Source organism: Dasypus novemcinctus, chromosome 27 (genome assembly GCF_030445035.2).
Source record: "Dasypus novemcinctus isolate mDasNov1 chromosome 27, mDasNov1.1.hap2, whole genome shotgun sequence".
Classification (NCBI taxonomy): domain Eukaryota; kingdom Metazoa; phylum Chordata; class Mammalia; order Cingulata; family Dasypodidae; genus Dasypus; species Dasypus novemcinctus.
This window is the reverse complement of record NC_080699.1, coordinates 19404817-19419538: the sequence shown is the minus strand read 5'-3', so window position 1 is coordinate 19419538 and position 14722 is coordinate 19404817. Positions and strand designations below refer to the sequence as shown.

The 14722-nt window shown below is 45.8% G+C and overlaps 1 protein-coding gene across 1 annotated transcript in view; it reads right to left on the bottom strand.

Moving 5' to 3' along the window:
• Window positions 1-14722, bottom strand: part of TTC12 (tetratricopeptide repeat domain 12) — a 70017-nt gene that overhangs the window by 21227 nt on the left and 34068 nt on the right. The window contains exons 8-12 of the mRNA XM_058289446.2: window positions 9485-9556; window positions 4925-4985; window positions 4320-4508; window positions 1829-1898; window positions 802-890 (exon numbers count right to left, since the gene is read on the bottom strand). Of these exons, the coding sequence (XP_058145429.1) occupies window positions 802-890; window positions 1829-1898; window positions 4320-4508; window positions 4925-4985; window positions 9485-9556 (481 nt within the window). The remainder of the gene's footprint in view (window positions 1-801; window positions 891-1828; window positions 1899-4319; window positions 4509-4924; window positions 4986-9484; window positions 9557-14722) is intronic.

The window sequence follows — 14722 nt, the reverse complement described above, 5'->3', positions numbered from 1 at the left end:
AGGATTCTTTTACTGTTGAAGTGGAAATCTTTATATACTCCTCTACTAAATAAAGAAAAAAGTCTTTGTTATCTCATCCTTCTTCAGCATCTCACAAATTTACAAACTGCACCCACAAGGTCATTATGGGGTCCCCACAGAGGCACTATGAAAAGGAGACAGAGCTGCTGTTATTCCCATTTTCTGTTTTGTGTCGACCTTTCCCTATGAAAACACTTTTTATAAAAACTAGGGAAGTACTCAAAATTTGTATTTACACTGAAAACACAAAGGTGGTACCAAAGGTCGTACAAAACTCCAGCAGATGCTAACATGTAAAAATGTGTGTTAACAAGGTAAAAAAACCACTCTAGCCTTTAACTGTTCCCCTATCACACCCTCCTCAGTGCTGGGAGATTCTGGCAGGGACGACTGTAAGTGTCAGGAAGGTGAAATGGATACTGTGGTCAGCAAAAGGGAATCTTTTTCTGCAGATGACAAAGGAAAACTCCATCCACCCCTCCCCACTGCCCACACACGAGCAGAAGCCATGGGTCTGCAAAGAGCACGGACGGTGCCCTGGTGACGAGGCCGCTCACTCTGATGACAATGACCTTGCCCACCACCCTCCCAGCAGCTCTCCAGCACCCTGTAGCTGGTGAGGAAGGCTGCCAGCTGTCAGGGGGCAGCCCTTGCTTTTTTGGGGAGGGGTCCTGACATCACCTCTCCAGGACCTGACCTCTGGGGACAGCCGCACCCGACCGCGTAGCTGCCGCATCATCACTGCGCTGGCGGCTAGCAAGCGTGGCTGCCCGGCCTTACCGTTGCCCCTGCACACCGCCTGCCAGAGCCTGAGCACAGACACACAGATGGTCTCTTCCACGGCGTCCTTTTCCTCTGCAGACAAGCACCTGCATTGGGAGGAGGAGGAGCAATATAAAATCTAAAAATCGGCCTTTCCGTTTGGTTCCGATGTCCCAAGTGCAGGTTTGAGAAAGTAATTTTATAATCCAGAGGTACAGGCCACCAGGGCCATCGGGCTGCCAAGTTCTGAACTAAGAGCTCCGGGTCAAGGATGCAGGCCCGGGAAGCTAGACTGCGCAGAGGGAGGGCGGTGAGCCTGGGGCTGTGGCAGTGACCCGTCGTGGGGCCAGCAGGCAGCTTAGGGTTCACGGAGCGTCCAGTGCAAACATGCGCAGGTGACTCCACCCCACACTGGGGCCCTAAGCCTCAGCAGTTGCACCAAAATAATAAAATAAAAATAAATTTGTCAAACTGCCTTCTACCATGTGGGTCTTACTTCAGAAGAAATTATAAACAGATCAGCCAGGACCCAGCTGATCTCAATTCCTGATATGAGCAGCAAATGCCCAAAGAGGAAAAGAACAAATAGCAGTCTTCCAAAAACTGGTGGGAAACCAGCAAGCAAGGCCATTTCTAGTGGTATTGGTTGGCTCGTGCTTTCACGGTCTGTAACAAATGTTCCACAGCAGTGGGAGGTGTTGGTGGAGGGGTGATGTATGGGAATTCTGCATGTTATGCACTACTGTTTTGTAAACTCACAACTTCTCTTAAAAAAAAAAAAAAGGTCATTTCTCTCCTTTGAAGTGCCAGGAGGCCTCTGGGAAGTGCTGCTGCTTCCTGCCTTTCAGCGTTCACTGAGGCACAGCTCCAGCCACCGAGGCGCAGGACACAAGGGGTGTCCACAAAGCAGCCTGGCAGCCCCCGAGGGACCACACCCCCACTGAGTGCACGCACCTAGTAAAGTTGCCGCCTGCCTGTCAGTGTCGGTTTATAAAGAAGTAGCCATCTCCCTTGGTTTGATGATGGGCTTTACAATCGCCCCTACCTTCTTATGACCTTGTTGTCGCCAATGATACTGAATCCATTGTGTGTTCTGAATAAAGTTCGTTCTGTGCCTGAAACAAATTCACAGAAAAACCATGTCAGTCTCCTGAACTGTCTGGCTTGTGTCTGGCTGCCTCACCGCCAGCAGATTCCGAGAAAGCCGATAATGATCAGTTTGGACAGAAACAAATCCCTTTACATTCTGAGAACTACAACTGTCATCCACCACTCCAGCGGCACACACTGTAGAGAGCCCGGCCTGAGAGGCCCCGCGGTTTACCTGCTCAGCTCGTTTGCAGTCTTTAGAGAGCCCCCAGGATCTGCTTAACCCCAGAGAAGTGGCATATCTATCTGTTTTTAAATATTTATTTCAAAGCTGTTTCCAGGCTCTAGAGAGGCCCCTATAATCTCCAAGAAACTGCTAAAGGGGATATTTGAGCAGCAGCCACTGTACACTAGAGAGTGAGAGACTCCATCTATTTGAACAACAATCTGTCACCAACAAAAATTGTTGAGGCCCTGGTATCACAGTTTATAGGAAGAGAGAACAAGACAGCTCTCATCAGTAGGGGGAGAGCTGACATTTGCTCAGAAAATTATTTTCACCTCCTAAACAGCCAGTAAGTGTGACCGGGTGAACCTCACACTAGTCTACAGGATTCGGAATGGGTTGGGCCCTGTCTTCCACTACTCTACGGTAGGTGGGAGGTACGGGGGTGGTATGGGATGGGGTGCTTGGGGTGTGGAGGGGATGTGGGGCTTCAAAGGGTGTGGGTATGTTGAGCATGTGGGAGGGACGCTTGTGTGTCTGTGATATAAATGTACATGGTGTGAGGGCATCCTGTGTGTGTGGTGTGTGATAAAGTACATATGGAGTAGCACATGCTGTGTGGTATGTGTGTCTGTGACACAAGTATATATGGAGTGAGTGTATGATGTGTGTGGTGTATGTCTGTGATACAAGTATGTACAAAGTGAGTGCACACTGTGTATGTATGGTGTGTGCTGAATGTATGCATGCTCTGGGGAAAGGAGGAAGCAGGTGTAGGGGTATATTTCTTCTCCATCCCCGTTAGCACCTACTTTATAATAGATTTTCAATCAGTTTTGTGGAAGTGTGGTATAGCCAAGAACTAACTGATCACACTTAACTAACCTTTTATGTCCAGAAGAATTTTGACTGTAATCCAGGTGCCCCTTATAGTAACTGCCAACGAGTAGATAATCGTGTGACCTTGTGTCTACCTCTTTTGTAGCCTACAGGTCTTATGACCCTGCTAATAATCCCTCATGTTTATTAATGAGGAAATCTGAGTATTCCACCCCAGTTCTGGTTTCTCCTCTCCTAGATAAAACTAGTTTCAGTCAGAATTGGCCCTCTAGACAGTAAAGTAATACAGAGCTTTAACCTATAGCAACCTCTACCTTATTATACTACTAAAAATCATGCCTATCACCATGTCAAGGCCACCATTTTTGTATGTGTCCTATGACTAAGCATGCAACTGTCTCTGTGTGCCCAACAAAAATTCCATCCCAGATTCTGCCATTTCAGACCGCTGTCCTCATTATCACAATTTTGCCTTTTACCAGAATATTGTTAGACCCTCAGAGACTTTCCAGTTAAGGGAGCCAGATCTGCTTTGCCTCCTGTCTCCTTACACAGAGGCTCTGTAGTAAAGCTCTTCCTCTCTTTGAAACCCAGTGTCACAGATTGGCTTTGCACACTTCAGGCAGCAAACCCAGATCAGCAACAGTGGGAGGGAGGGATCCTTTGCCTGGTGGGGCAGTTTGATATTATTGATGAAGTCCAAAAAGAAATACTGGTTATGTTTGCAAACTGGTCTGTTCCTTTGGGCTAGTAAAGCCCTTAGATTGTACTGAATTCAGAGGTTTCACTTTTACTCAACTGAATTATGACTAGGGCTTGATTGGGTCCCTTGGTGGGTGGGGTCTCACAGAGAAAACTATACAGCAGAAGAGCAAATTAGAGTTTTTTGATGCTGGAACCTTGGGGAGTAAATATATAGAGAAGCAGATACATGAGGGAAGACACAGCAGAAGCCCTGGGAAGAGAGATGAGCCGTTTACCTAAGAGTTTACAGCTTGCCTTGTGGAGAGAGCAGGGCAGCTGAGCCTGGAAAGAAACGGGCCCCAGGAGAGAGAGACGAGACTTATCTAAGCCTAGGGCTGAAACTGGAAGAAGCTGGGACCATGGATTGTTAAGAGGAAGAGGAAGGCGCAACCCTTGCAGACAGTGGCAGCCATCTTGCTCCAACATGTGACAACAGACTTTGGAGAGGGAAGTAACTTATGCTTTTATGGCCTGGGAACTGTAAGCTTCGACCCCAAATAAATACCCTTTATAAAAGCCAACAGATTTCTGGTACTTTGCAACAGTACCCCTTTGGCTGAGTAATACGCCTGGTAAGGGCAGGCCTCTAACTCTGCCCCACGATACTCGTGAGCTCACACACACATCTCTGGCTTACAATCGGTCATCATTTCAGTCAGGATCTCTATCCCTCCTGCATAGAACAAGGGGATCTGATCAGGCTTGGAGAGGGTCTCCAGGAGATTCTTGGTAGTCACGGCTGTGTTCTTTCCTGAATCCAGCAATTCATGGGCTTTCTTCTCTTGCAGTTCTGCTTTCTCCTGGAGATCTATTTGAGTCAGGCAATCTAGCAAAACAAGAAGGGGGAAAAAAAGACCCTAACAATCAACAATACTATGCAAGAAGGAACCTTTTTATTCTTTTGAGGATGGCAGGTTGTTGGGGCACAAAGAATTAAAAATTTCAAACTCTTCTTCAGCAAGGAAAACTTTAGGAACAGAGTAAAGTCTATATCCAGAGTCTTAAGCCAGCTTTGAGGTTCAAGGGCAATGCTATTTATTCTGAAGAGGAAGGCCACGAGTGAGTGGGAGAGCAGAGAGAGGAGGAGCAGAGCAGCCTGTTAACAGAGAAGATGTGACTGTGTAGGGAAGGCAAGGCTGCTGCTTTGGGGCCGCCTGCAGAGAAGGCCTGGCTGGTGCCCTAAGGCAGGAGCATAAAGGGGAAATGAAATTCAAAGGAAGGACATCAGAGGAGCAGTCTCACCTTTTACCTGTGTCTGGAGCTTGGGGTTTATTTCTAAGATCTTCTGGTAACACTCTCTAGACTGGAAAAAAGAAACAAGACCTTGACGAGCGGTTAGGGGGTTTCTGCGTGATGGAACTGGACTCAGATGGGATCTCTTTTCACAAGACTTTCATGCTACTTTACTGGAATTGTAGTTGGTGTTGGGGTTTAAGATATATTTAGGGGATTTGAATCTCTGGACTGACAATAGGATAGCCAGGCCCTGAGCCTCAGCAGACTTCAGCTCCTACACTCTGATTTATTGGACTTACCCCACTCAGCTAAGATGGAGTTGAAGAAGGACAACCACCACACCATGGAGCCTAGAGTGCCTACAACTGAAAGCAGGAGGATTGCATCCAGTATCCATGTGGAATCTGAGCCTCCTCTTGACATAGAGGTGCAACGGACACAACCAATCCAAGGTCCACAGAGAAAAGGTGGCATTGGTGTGGGAAAAGTGGCCATGGTGGCTGATGGGTATGGGGAATGGGAGGAAGAGATGAGATGTGGAGGCGTTTTTGGGACTTGGAGTTGCCCTGGATGGTGCTTCAGGGACAATCACCGGTCATTGTAAATCCTCCCAGGGCCTACTGGATGGAACGTGGGAGAGTGTGGGCTATGATGTGGACCATTGACCATGAGGTGCAGAGATGCCCAGAGATGTACTTACCAAATGCAATGGATGTGTCATGATGAAGGGAGTGAGCGTTGCTGGGGGGGGGGTAGTGGTGGGGTGGGGGTGGTGGGGTTGAATGGGACCTCATATTTTTTGAATGTAATATTTTTACAAAATGAATAAAATTTTTTAAAAAAAGAAAGGCACTGGGCGCCACAGGGCTCAGCTTCTTCCTCACTTCCTCCAGCTCCGAGCCAGGAGGTAGGCATGGGAACACCGCAGGCGTACAACCTTTTGTTTAGGCTTCTCTGGTTCTGTGGAGCAATAGGTGTTATTTCAAAACTCATCTTTAAAAAGTGTTGTCAGAAACAGACATGATGAAAAATGTGTAGTTCTGAATTCCTGTGGATCATGCTTGGCTGGGTTAGGAAGAACCACAGCACAATATTGAGATAGGATATTTACACAGAAGAGACCAGGAGGCTACCTGTCAGAGCCGCCCCAAGGGATCATGGAGTAAGGCATCAAATGACCCCAGAGACACTGTTACCAGAGACTGGGGAACAGGAAAAGATAACTGCCTAATTCAATGTAAAGAAAGCCAGCAAGGGGTCCACTCATTGGCTATGTAAGAGCCAGCTAGAGGACTGGCAAGTATTCTCTTGGCCTTGTTAGATAGGAGGCTCCTGGAAAAAGATTTAGTTCACGGGGATTTCTGAGTGGAGGGCAGCATTACTCTCAGAGCCAACAAGAACTGTCCAGGGTGTAGTCCAACCAATCACTGAGAGAAAAAAAAAAATCTGTTCTGAGATGCTCTGAAGGTTCAAGGCTCCTTAGAAGACCAGGATTCAGAAATGAACAGAAGGAAAACACATCACATTAAAATGGAGAACAGTGTTGCAGGGTGGAAGTATACATATCAAACATGATGATGACCCAGTATCCAACATCTCTTCAAACCCAGATGTAATCTATCAGCAATTCCTGTTGGCTTTACCATCAGTCTATATCCAGAAACATTTCTCACCATTATAATCAACAGCCTGGTCTAAGAAATCATCACCTCTTGCTTGGATAATTGATTGCAATTGCCTTCTGACTGGTTCTCTGTTCTGAACTTGCCACGCCAAAATCTATTCTCAATATAGCAGAGTGATCCCTTAAAACATAAGTCAAATCAGATCACTCCTTTGCTCAAATTCCTCCAATGGCCACCAGGTGACTCAAAGTAAAAGCTAAGGCCACCCAAAAGTCAGCAAGGCCATACACAATCAGTGTGGTACTGCCATGAGGATAGACACATATCAATGGAATAAAATTGAGAGTCCAGAATAAATCCATATATTTATGGGCAAATGATTTTCGACAAGGATGCCAAAACCATTCTATAGAGAAATGATAGTCTCTTCAATAAATGGCACTGGGAAAACTGGATATTCACATGCAAAAGAATGAAGTTGGATCCCTATCCCACACCATACACAAAAATTAACTCCAAGTGGGCCAAAGTTCTCAATGTAAGAGCTAAAACTACAAAACACTAAAAAGAAAACATAGGCATTTTATACATCTTTGTGACCCTGGATTAGGCAAATGTTTCTTAGATAAGACACTAAAAGTACAAATAGCCAAAGAAAAACAGACTTGATAAAAATTTAAAATTTTGTGCATCAAGAAAGTGAAAAGAGGTTTAAAAGAAAGTGTAAGGTCATGTATATTTTTAAAAGGAAAGCTAAAAAATGTAACATGGAACTATATAGCATAATAAAATCACATGTGAAATACGAATGTGGGTAAAATTGCATATATAAGACCATTTTTCTTTGAGGCTGAACAAATGTATGTTAATAATACAAGATGTTAATATTAGACAAAAAACATTATGCTAATTGAAAGAAACCAGACACGAAGTACTACATATTGTATGATTCAATTTATATAAAATGTAAATATAAATCAGTTTATAAAGATGAAATTAGATTCATGGTTATATAGGGCTGGTGAAGGACTACTAAAGGATGTGCAGTTTTTCTTTTTGAAGTAATGAAATTGTCCTAAATTTTTTTGTGGTGATGAATGCACAACATTGTGATTATACTAAAAGCTATTGATTATACACTTTAAATAGAACATATGGTATGTGAATAATACCTCAATAATACTGCTTAATAAATAAATAAATATGTAAGAAGTGCCAGAAATAGCAGCTATATATAGCAGGGGAAGCATAGAGAGATACAAGATGTGAAGAATTTTCTTATTTGTCTGTTTTTTGTTTATTATCATTGTTGAAATAATGCACAAATATGTGATTATAGCAAATACCATTGATTGTACACTTCGGATGAATTGTCTGCTTTATTAACATTCATCAATAAAACTGATTTGTTAAAAAAAAAAAAGTGAAGACTACACACAGAATGGGGAGACAGTATTTACAAATCACACATCTGATAAGGGACTTGTATCCAGAACATATAAAGAACTCTTACAACTCAATACAAAAAAGACAAATGACCCAATTAAAAAATGGGCAAAAGGGTCTGAAAAAATAAACAAAAAAACAGTTCTCCAAAGAGCATATATAAATGGCCAATAAGCATATGAAAATATGCTTAAGGTGTTAGCCATCAAGGAAATGCAAATCGATACCATAATGAGACATCACTTCACACCTACTAAAATAAGTAAAATGAAAAAGATAGATAATGGCTGTTGGTAAAGATGTGGAGAAACTGGAATTCCCATACACTGCTGGTGGGGATGTAAAATGCTGTAACCCCTTTGGAGGACAGTCTGGCAGTTCCTCATGTAGAGCTTGCATTGTCTCAGTCATCCTACCCCTAGGTGTAGACTCTAGAGGATTATAAACTACGCCCACACAAAGATGTGGACATGAATGCTCACAGCAGCAGTATTCCTAACAGCCTCAAACTGGAAATCACCCAAATGTTTATCAACGGATGAATAAAGAAAATGTGGTCTAATCATACAACAGCATAATATCCAGCATTACAAAAGAATAGAGTACAAAAACAAAATACAACATGGATGAACCTTGAAAATATTATGCTAAGTGAAAGAAGCTGCTCACAAAAGACCACACACTGCATGATTCCCTGTACAGGTAATGTCCAGAATAGGCAGACCTTTAGAGACAGAAAGTAGATTAGATGATTGTCTAGGGTTGGGGTAGAGTGTGCAGAGGGTAGTGACTTTTAATTGATACAGGATTTTCAGGGATGATGATGAAAATGTTTGAAAAGTGATTGTAGTAATGGTTGCATGACTCTGTGAATTAAAAAACCCCACTGAATTGTACGCTTTCAATAGATGACCTGTTTGGTGTGTGAATGATCATCTCAATAAAACTGCTATTACAACGTATATAATGGCTTAGTATACATATGTACCTGGGTGGTTACCTTTGTGAGATGAGATTACAAGTGAATTTTGCTTTCACCTTTTTGCTCACATCTCCTCTTTCCCAAGATGCTCTTTCCAGGGCCAAACACTGGGTGGGGAGGTGGCAGAAGGGTGGGGTTGTACTAGATGATACCCAGCATCCTTCCCAGCTCCAGGATCTTAGGCTTTACCTTGAAAATACTAACGGGTGGATCACTAGCTAATCACCTTAGAGCAGAGGTTCTTAACAAGGGGTCCGCGAGCTTGAACTGAAATTCAGAAAAACATTATTCTTGTGGGGACGTGTTGGTGTGGGTGTGATATATTTATTGAGTAATACACCGTACAGTGTGGACTTAGTAAGGGGTCCGTGGTTTTCACCTGACTGGCAAAGGGGTCCATGGGACAAAAACGGTTAACAAGTCCTGGCTTAGAGTGACTCGGTGCTCCTCCGGGACTGTGAGAAGCAGCGCTCCGTGATCAAACGTGCTACTTACAGTCCTCCAAGAACTTACCGCGCTGTAGTTCCTCAGGGCCAGGTGGGCTTTTCCCATGTGAAAAAATGCTTTTGTGCATTTTTCATCACACTGCATAAAAGGGAATGACTGATCAGATATTTCAGAGGATCTGAAGCCATTTGCCACCCTCTAACTGCCTCACTAATAGACTGAAGGCCAAGCTTTGGTTCTCTGGACAGGTACCAGAGCTGACAATTAAAAACTTTTCTGTGCACCAGTGAGCAAATGAATTGGCCCCTGCAAGGAGCCTAGATGCACAAGTAAGCGCTCTATCAAATTAATTAATGATACTTGCCAGTTTTCATTCCCATTTAATGAGACTTCATCAGGAAGCAAACCAGAAACCCTTAGGAGAGCTGTTCACCTTGGCTGAACGTTAGAATCACCTGGGAGCTTGGAAAACAGCTAGCCAGGCTACACCCCACACCAATTAAATTAGACTCTGGGCCAGGACTCAGGCCTATATATATAGGCATTTTTAAAATTATCTTTTTTTAAAAAAGATACATAGATCACACAGAATATTACATTAAAAAATATAAAAGGTTCCCATATACCCCCACTCCCCCCCCCATTCCTCCCACATCAATAACCTCTTTCATCAGTGTGGCACATTCATTGCATTTGAGGAATACATTTTGGAACACTGAGCTCTCCAGGTGATGTAAATGTGCAGCCAAGTTTGAGAACCACTGGTTCATTAGAAGGGAGTGAAAAACATACTCTGGGTGGACTAAGTTACATCGTTGTGGGCCTGGGAAGTTCCTCTCCCCAAGTAAATGACAACTTGGATATGGGAACGTGTATTTTTTTTTTTTTTTTAAGTTTAAATAGATACTTTCATTTCAATTTTTTAATGAAATAGGCTTTATTATCTGTTATCATCTTTTTTAGAAAGATATAGATCACACAAAATGTTACATTAAAAAATACAAAAGGTCCCTTTATACCCCATTCCCCCCCCCACTCCTCCCACATCAATTTCTTTCACCATTGTGGTACACTCATTGCATTTGATTAATACATTTTGGAGCACTGTTACATTGCATTGATTATAGTTTACATTGTAGTTTACATGTTCTCCCAGCCCATTCAATGGATTATGGCAGGATATATAATGTCCTGCATCTGCCCCTACAATATCGTTCAGGACAATTCCAAGTCCCAAAAATGCCTCTATATCACACCTCATTTTCCCTTTCCCTGCCTTCAGCAACTCCCCTGGCCACTGTTTCCACATCAATGATATAATTTCTTCCATTGCTAGAGTCACAATAATTCTATAGTAGAATACCAGTAAGTCCACTCCAATCCATATTTTTATTCCACCATCCTGAGGATCCTGGGATGGAGATGTCCACTTCACTTCTAAATTGAGAGGGGGCTTAGATCCCACACAGCTGATGGATGGGATTCTACTGCTTGCAGTTGTAGACTGTCTCAGTTCCCTGGTGTGGTGTTTGACCATCCTCCCCTGCCTGAGAGTTGAGCTGGGTAAGTCCAACGAACTGGAGAGTAGGTGGAATTGGTGTTTCTGAGTGTGATGGAGTTGGACTCAGATATGAGTTCTCCACACATGCCTCTTCTGTCACTTTTACTGAACCTGTGGTTGGTGCTGGGGTTGGTGTATGCAGAGGAGACTTGGGAACGTATGTTCTTATCACTGATGACCAGGAGGGACGCCCTCTTCAAAAGGCAGGATTGACCTTGATGGCTGAGTGTCTACCATTTGCATGGGGGCCTGGCCCCTGCCTGCCCCTAATTAGTATAAGCCCTCAGGGGCTGGTTTGGCACAGGGACACAAGCTGACATGATAAACATCCTGCCATTTAATACTTACTGAACCCCTTTAAAGTGCAAGGCCTTGTGCTGGGTCAGCTGCCTGGGAGGGGTTTACGTTTGAAAAAGTTAAGAGGGTGAGCCCAGGAGTCCAGAAACTCCTGGGTGAATCACTGAAAGAGGCGGCTGGTGAGGCCACCCGCCTTCTCTGTGCTCATTTTTCTCATCTGGAAAGTGAGGATGATAACAGGCACTTCCTGCAGGGTGGCTGTATGATGGAAAGGCAGGGAAAGTGGGCAGCACACAGCCAGGCCGTGTGGGATCCAGCTGCTTCTGCTGTAGCTACAACAGCAGCAATCCACCTCAAGGCAAAACAGAAATGTCTTAGAAAAGCCAACAACCACAAAAGAGGTAACAGTAATTGTTATATTTGGAGAGGCCTCTACAGGTATATCTTTCACGTCTATGACTTCCTCATTTGTTGGCTGATGCTTTCTAAGGCCTCGGCACGTGCCAGGCACTGGGCTTGAGGGTTCACAGGAATTCTCTCATATAAGCGTCCTGACATCGCTGGGAAGTAGACACAGTTCTTATCCCCACTGTACAGAGGAAGGGTCAAGGAGGCGGACAGGTTCAAGGTCACATGGCTAGTATATAGAAGGGCTGGGATTTGATATCTGACCACCTGACCCCAGAGCCCAGGGGTTTCAACATTACACCCACCTACAGCAGTTCAGAGAAGGAATCCTCTGAGGAGATGTGGTGGAAAACGGTCATGCAAAAGAGGAGGGTGAGAGCCAGGTCTTGAAGGACATGGCCAGGGAAAGAGAAGAGGATGATGGGGAGATGGGCGAAGCGAGCCCAGAGCTGGGAGAGTGGCAGGGCCTCAGCGGGCAGTCTGGCTGGCACCGAGGGGCAGGCGCGGGGTGGAGGGGAGGTGAGGCTGGTACGGGGAGCTCTGCCTCCCGGGCTGGGGTGGGGTGAGAGCACGCAGGGGTCTGCGGGAAGGCTGGTCTGGAGGCCGCCGCAGGCCAGGAGAGGAGGGAAAGGCAGAGGGCAGGGGCGGAGACCAAAAGAGTTGCTTAGCGGGAGCGGATCTCTCTGAGGTCGCGGGAGAGGGTGGGAGTGAAAGGTCAAAGAGCTGCCCAGCATCGCCACGGCACCCAGGATGGCAGCGAAGGTGGGGTGACGCCAAAGTGTGGGGTCTAGACACCGGAAGATGCCACTGAACAGAAAGAGGTAGGTCAGGGCAGGAAGTGGGGGCTGAGCTGGGAAGTAGGGGCTGAGCTGGGAGAGGACGAGGTAGCTTCTGCAATGCCCAGATAATCAGACACGTGGGAGGCAGCAGGCAGCCTGGGCCCAGGGCATGGAGCCCGGTAAGGGGGTCCGACAGCCTCCTGCACAGATTGGAGTCGAACGCCACGCAGGAGAGGAGAGCTTGGAGGGAGCAGCTGCAGAAAGGAGAAAGGCAGGGAGCCATGGAGCGCGCCCTGTGATGTCACACAGGGTGGACTTGAGGCGCAGCCAAGGCAAGAGACGCCTGTGGGAGTCACACAATCTCAGCATAGCCCCGGGCAGAGCGCGGGGGTCACAGCAGGGGAGGAGGAGGCCCCAGGCCCAGAGCCTGGTCCCAGGCCTCCTGCGCGGGAGCCAGTGGGGGTCCTGAATGGGCTTTCTCACCCACGGGCCCTTTCCCCTGTGATCATGGATCACTCCTCACTGAGCTCTTCTCTGGGTGCGCCCTAGGTGCCTTTCAAAGGAATCTTGCCTCTGGAGGAGACAGATTTCATTTGGCCAGGAAGTGTTCTGCCAAAAGAGAACGACTCCAATCCTACCTGAAACCAGCCTCACCCCTTATCTTTCCCTGACAAGAAGTATCCATCTTCAAACGCCATCACATGGGCTTGTCTCTACCAACTCAAAAGTGTCAAAAAATATTAAATCGGCATGAAAGCACTAATACTCTTAATAATGAGTTCTAGTGACATTCACTAGTGATCTATTACTTGAAAGAGAGTGGAGCTTTTTCTTTCAATTCACAGCTTCGACGGAGAGCCAACCATTATTAGTCTCTAGAAGTCTTCATGCACTTTTTTCCTCCATCCCTCCAAGTGTTTACCCAAACCTCTTCAGCTGGGAGCCTCGCTGGGCGTTTAAGAAGATTGGCTGCTGAGTGCTAGCATTTTTAATGTCAAATCCATTGGCCCCGCTTTGCCTCCGTCTCACCGTTGAATATACTGTGCGCTTCATTTAACATTGGGGAACAGGCCAGTGTGTTACCCTGAATCGGCACAATGGCGCGGCTACCACTTTGGTTCTTTTCTGATCAGAAAAGATATTCTTGGAGGACCTGAGAGGAGACCTCGTTTTTTCCGCAGCAGGGAATGAGATCCATACCCAGGAATGACAGAGTTTAAAGTGACCGGCTGGATATAGCAGGTGGGTAAAAGCAAGGGCTTTCAGTTAGACACCAGCTGTGCCATCCTGGGCAGGTTACCTAGGTAATCTCCAGGGCTTGATTACCTTGTCAGAAAACCAGAAATGGCAGTGGAACAGGGGGGACTGTGAGAGAGGAGGATGACTGTGAAGCTTCAATGAGAAAGCGTGGGGTGGGCAGGCAGCGAGCGAAGCATGGCTCTCGCTGCTGTTGGAACATCAGAGGAAAGCCTCCTGGCCGCTCTCTTCTCTTACAGATGCAAGATCAAACAAGGTGAAAAAGCAGGTCAGTGGAGCTGTCCTGGAGCTGTAAGGAACTGATGCTGTGGGCTTTGGGCAGTTCTTAAAGACGCACCATTGAAATGGGACAAGATGTGCCAAACCGTAGCTTCTATGGGATAAAGAAATCAAACAAGTTTGGGTGTCACTTTTGGAGGATCCCTAGTGTTTTATGACCCATTGCTTGTGTAGGGGAGCCTCCAAGCCACTCCTGTTTGCCTGGCTTCCCTGGTAATAAAACATAGGCAAGCAGGTGCGGCCGGCGTGCTGCTCTGAAAACTCTCATTAAGCTGGCAGAAGCAGGTTGTTCCTGGGCTCTAAGCCACAGGTTAAACCTGACACCTGCTCCTGGCACTGCCATTTTACTTGATCCTAAGTTATTTAAAACTATATTTTGGCATTAATGTCGACAAACCTTAGGGAGAGCAATGCAAAATTGTCAGGATTTTCAAGCTAAAATGTGCATCTTAAAAGAAAATTCCTTTTCTCTGCAACCAGACCCTTGAGGGGCCCTGACTCATGGTCCTTTGCTGTTAGCAGCACTTGAGTGAATGAGTCTGGGAAGCACTGGCTTTGGGTATTTAGTTAAAGTCCCAGATGAAAGAGCAGCTCAGGGGGATGTAGAGTAAGGATGGATCATTTAACTCCTGCTCCCCTTTGGTTGGCAGATTTCGGGGCCGGGAGGGGGGGGCGATACCCCATGGGGTGTGATGCTCTCTGCCCAGACCTGACTGGTATCCT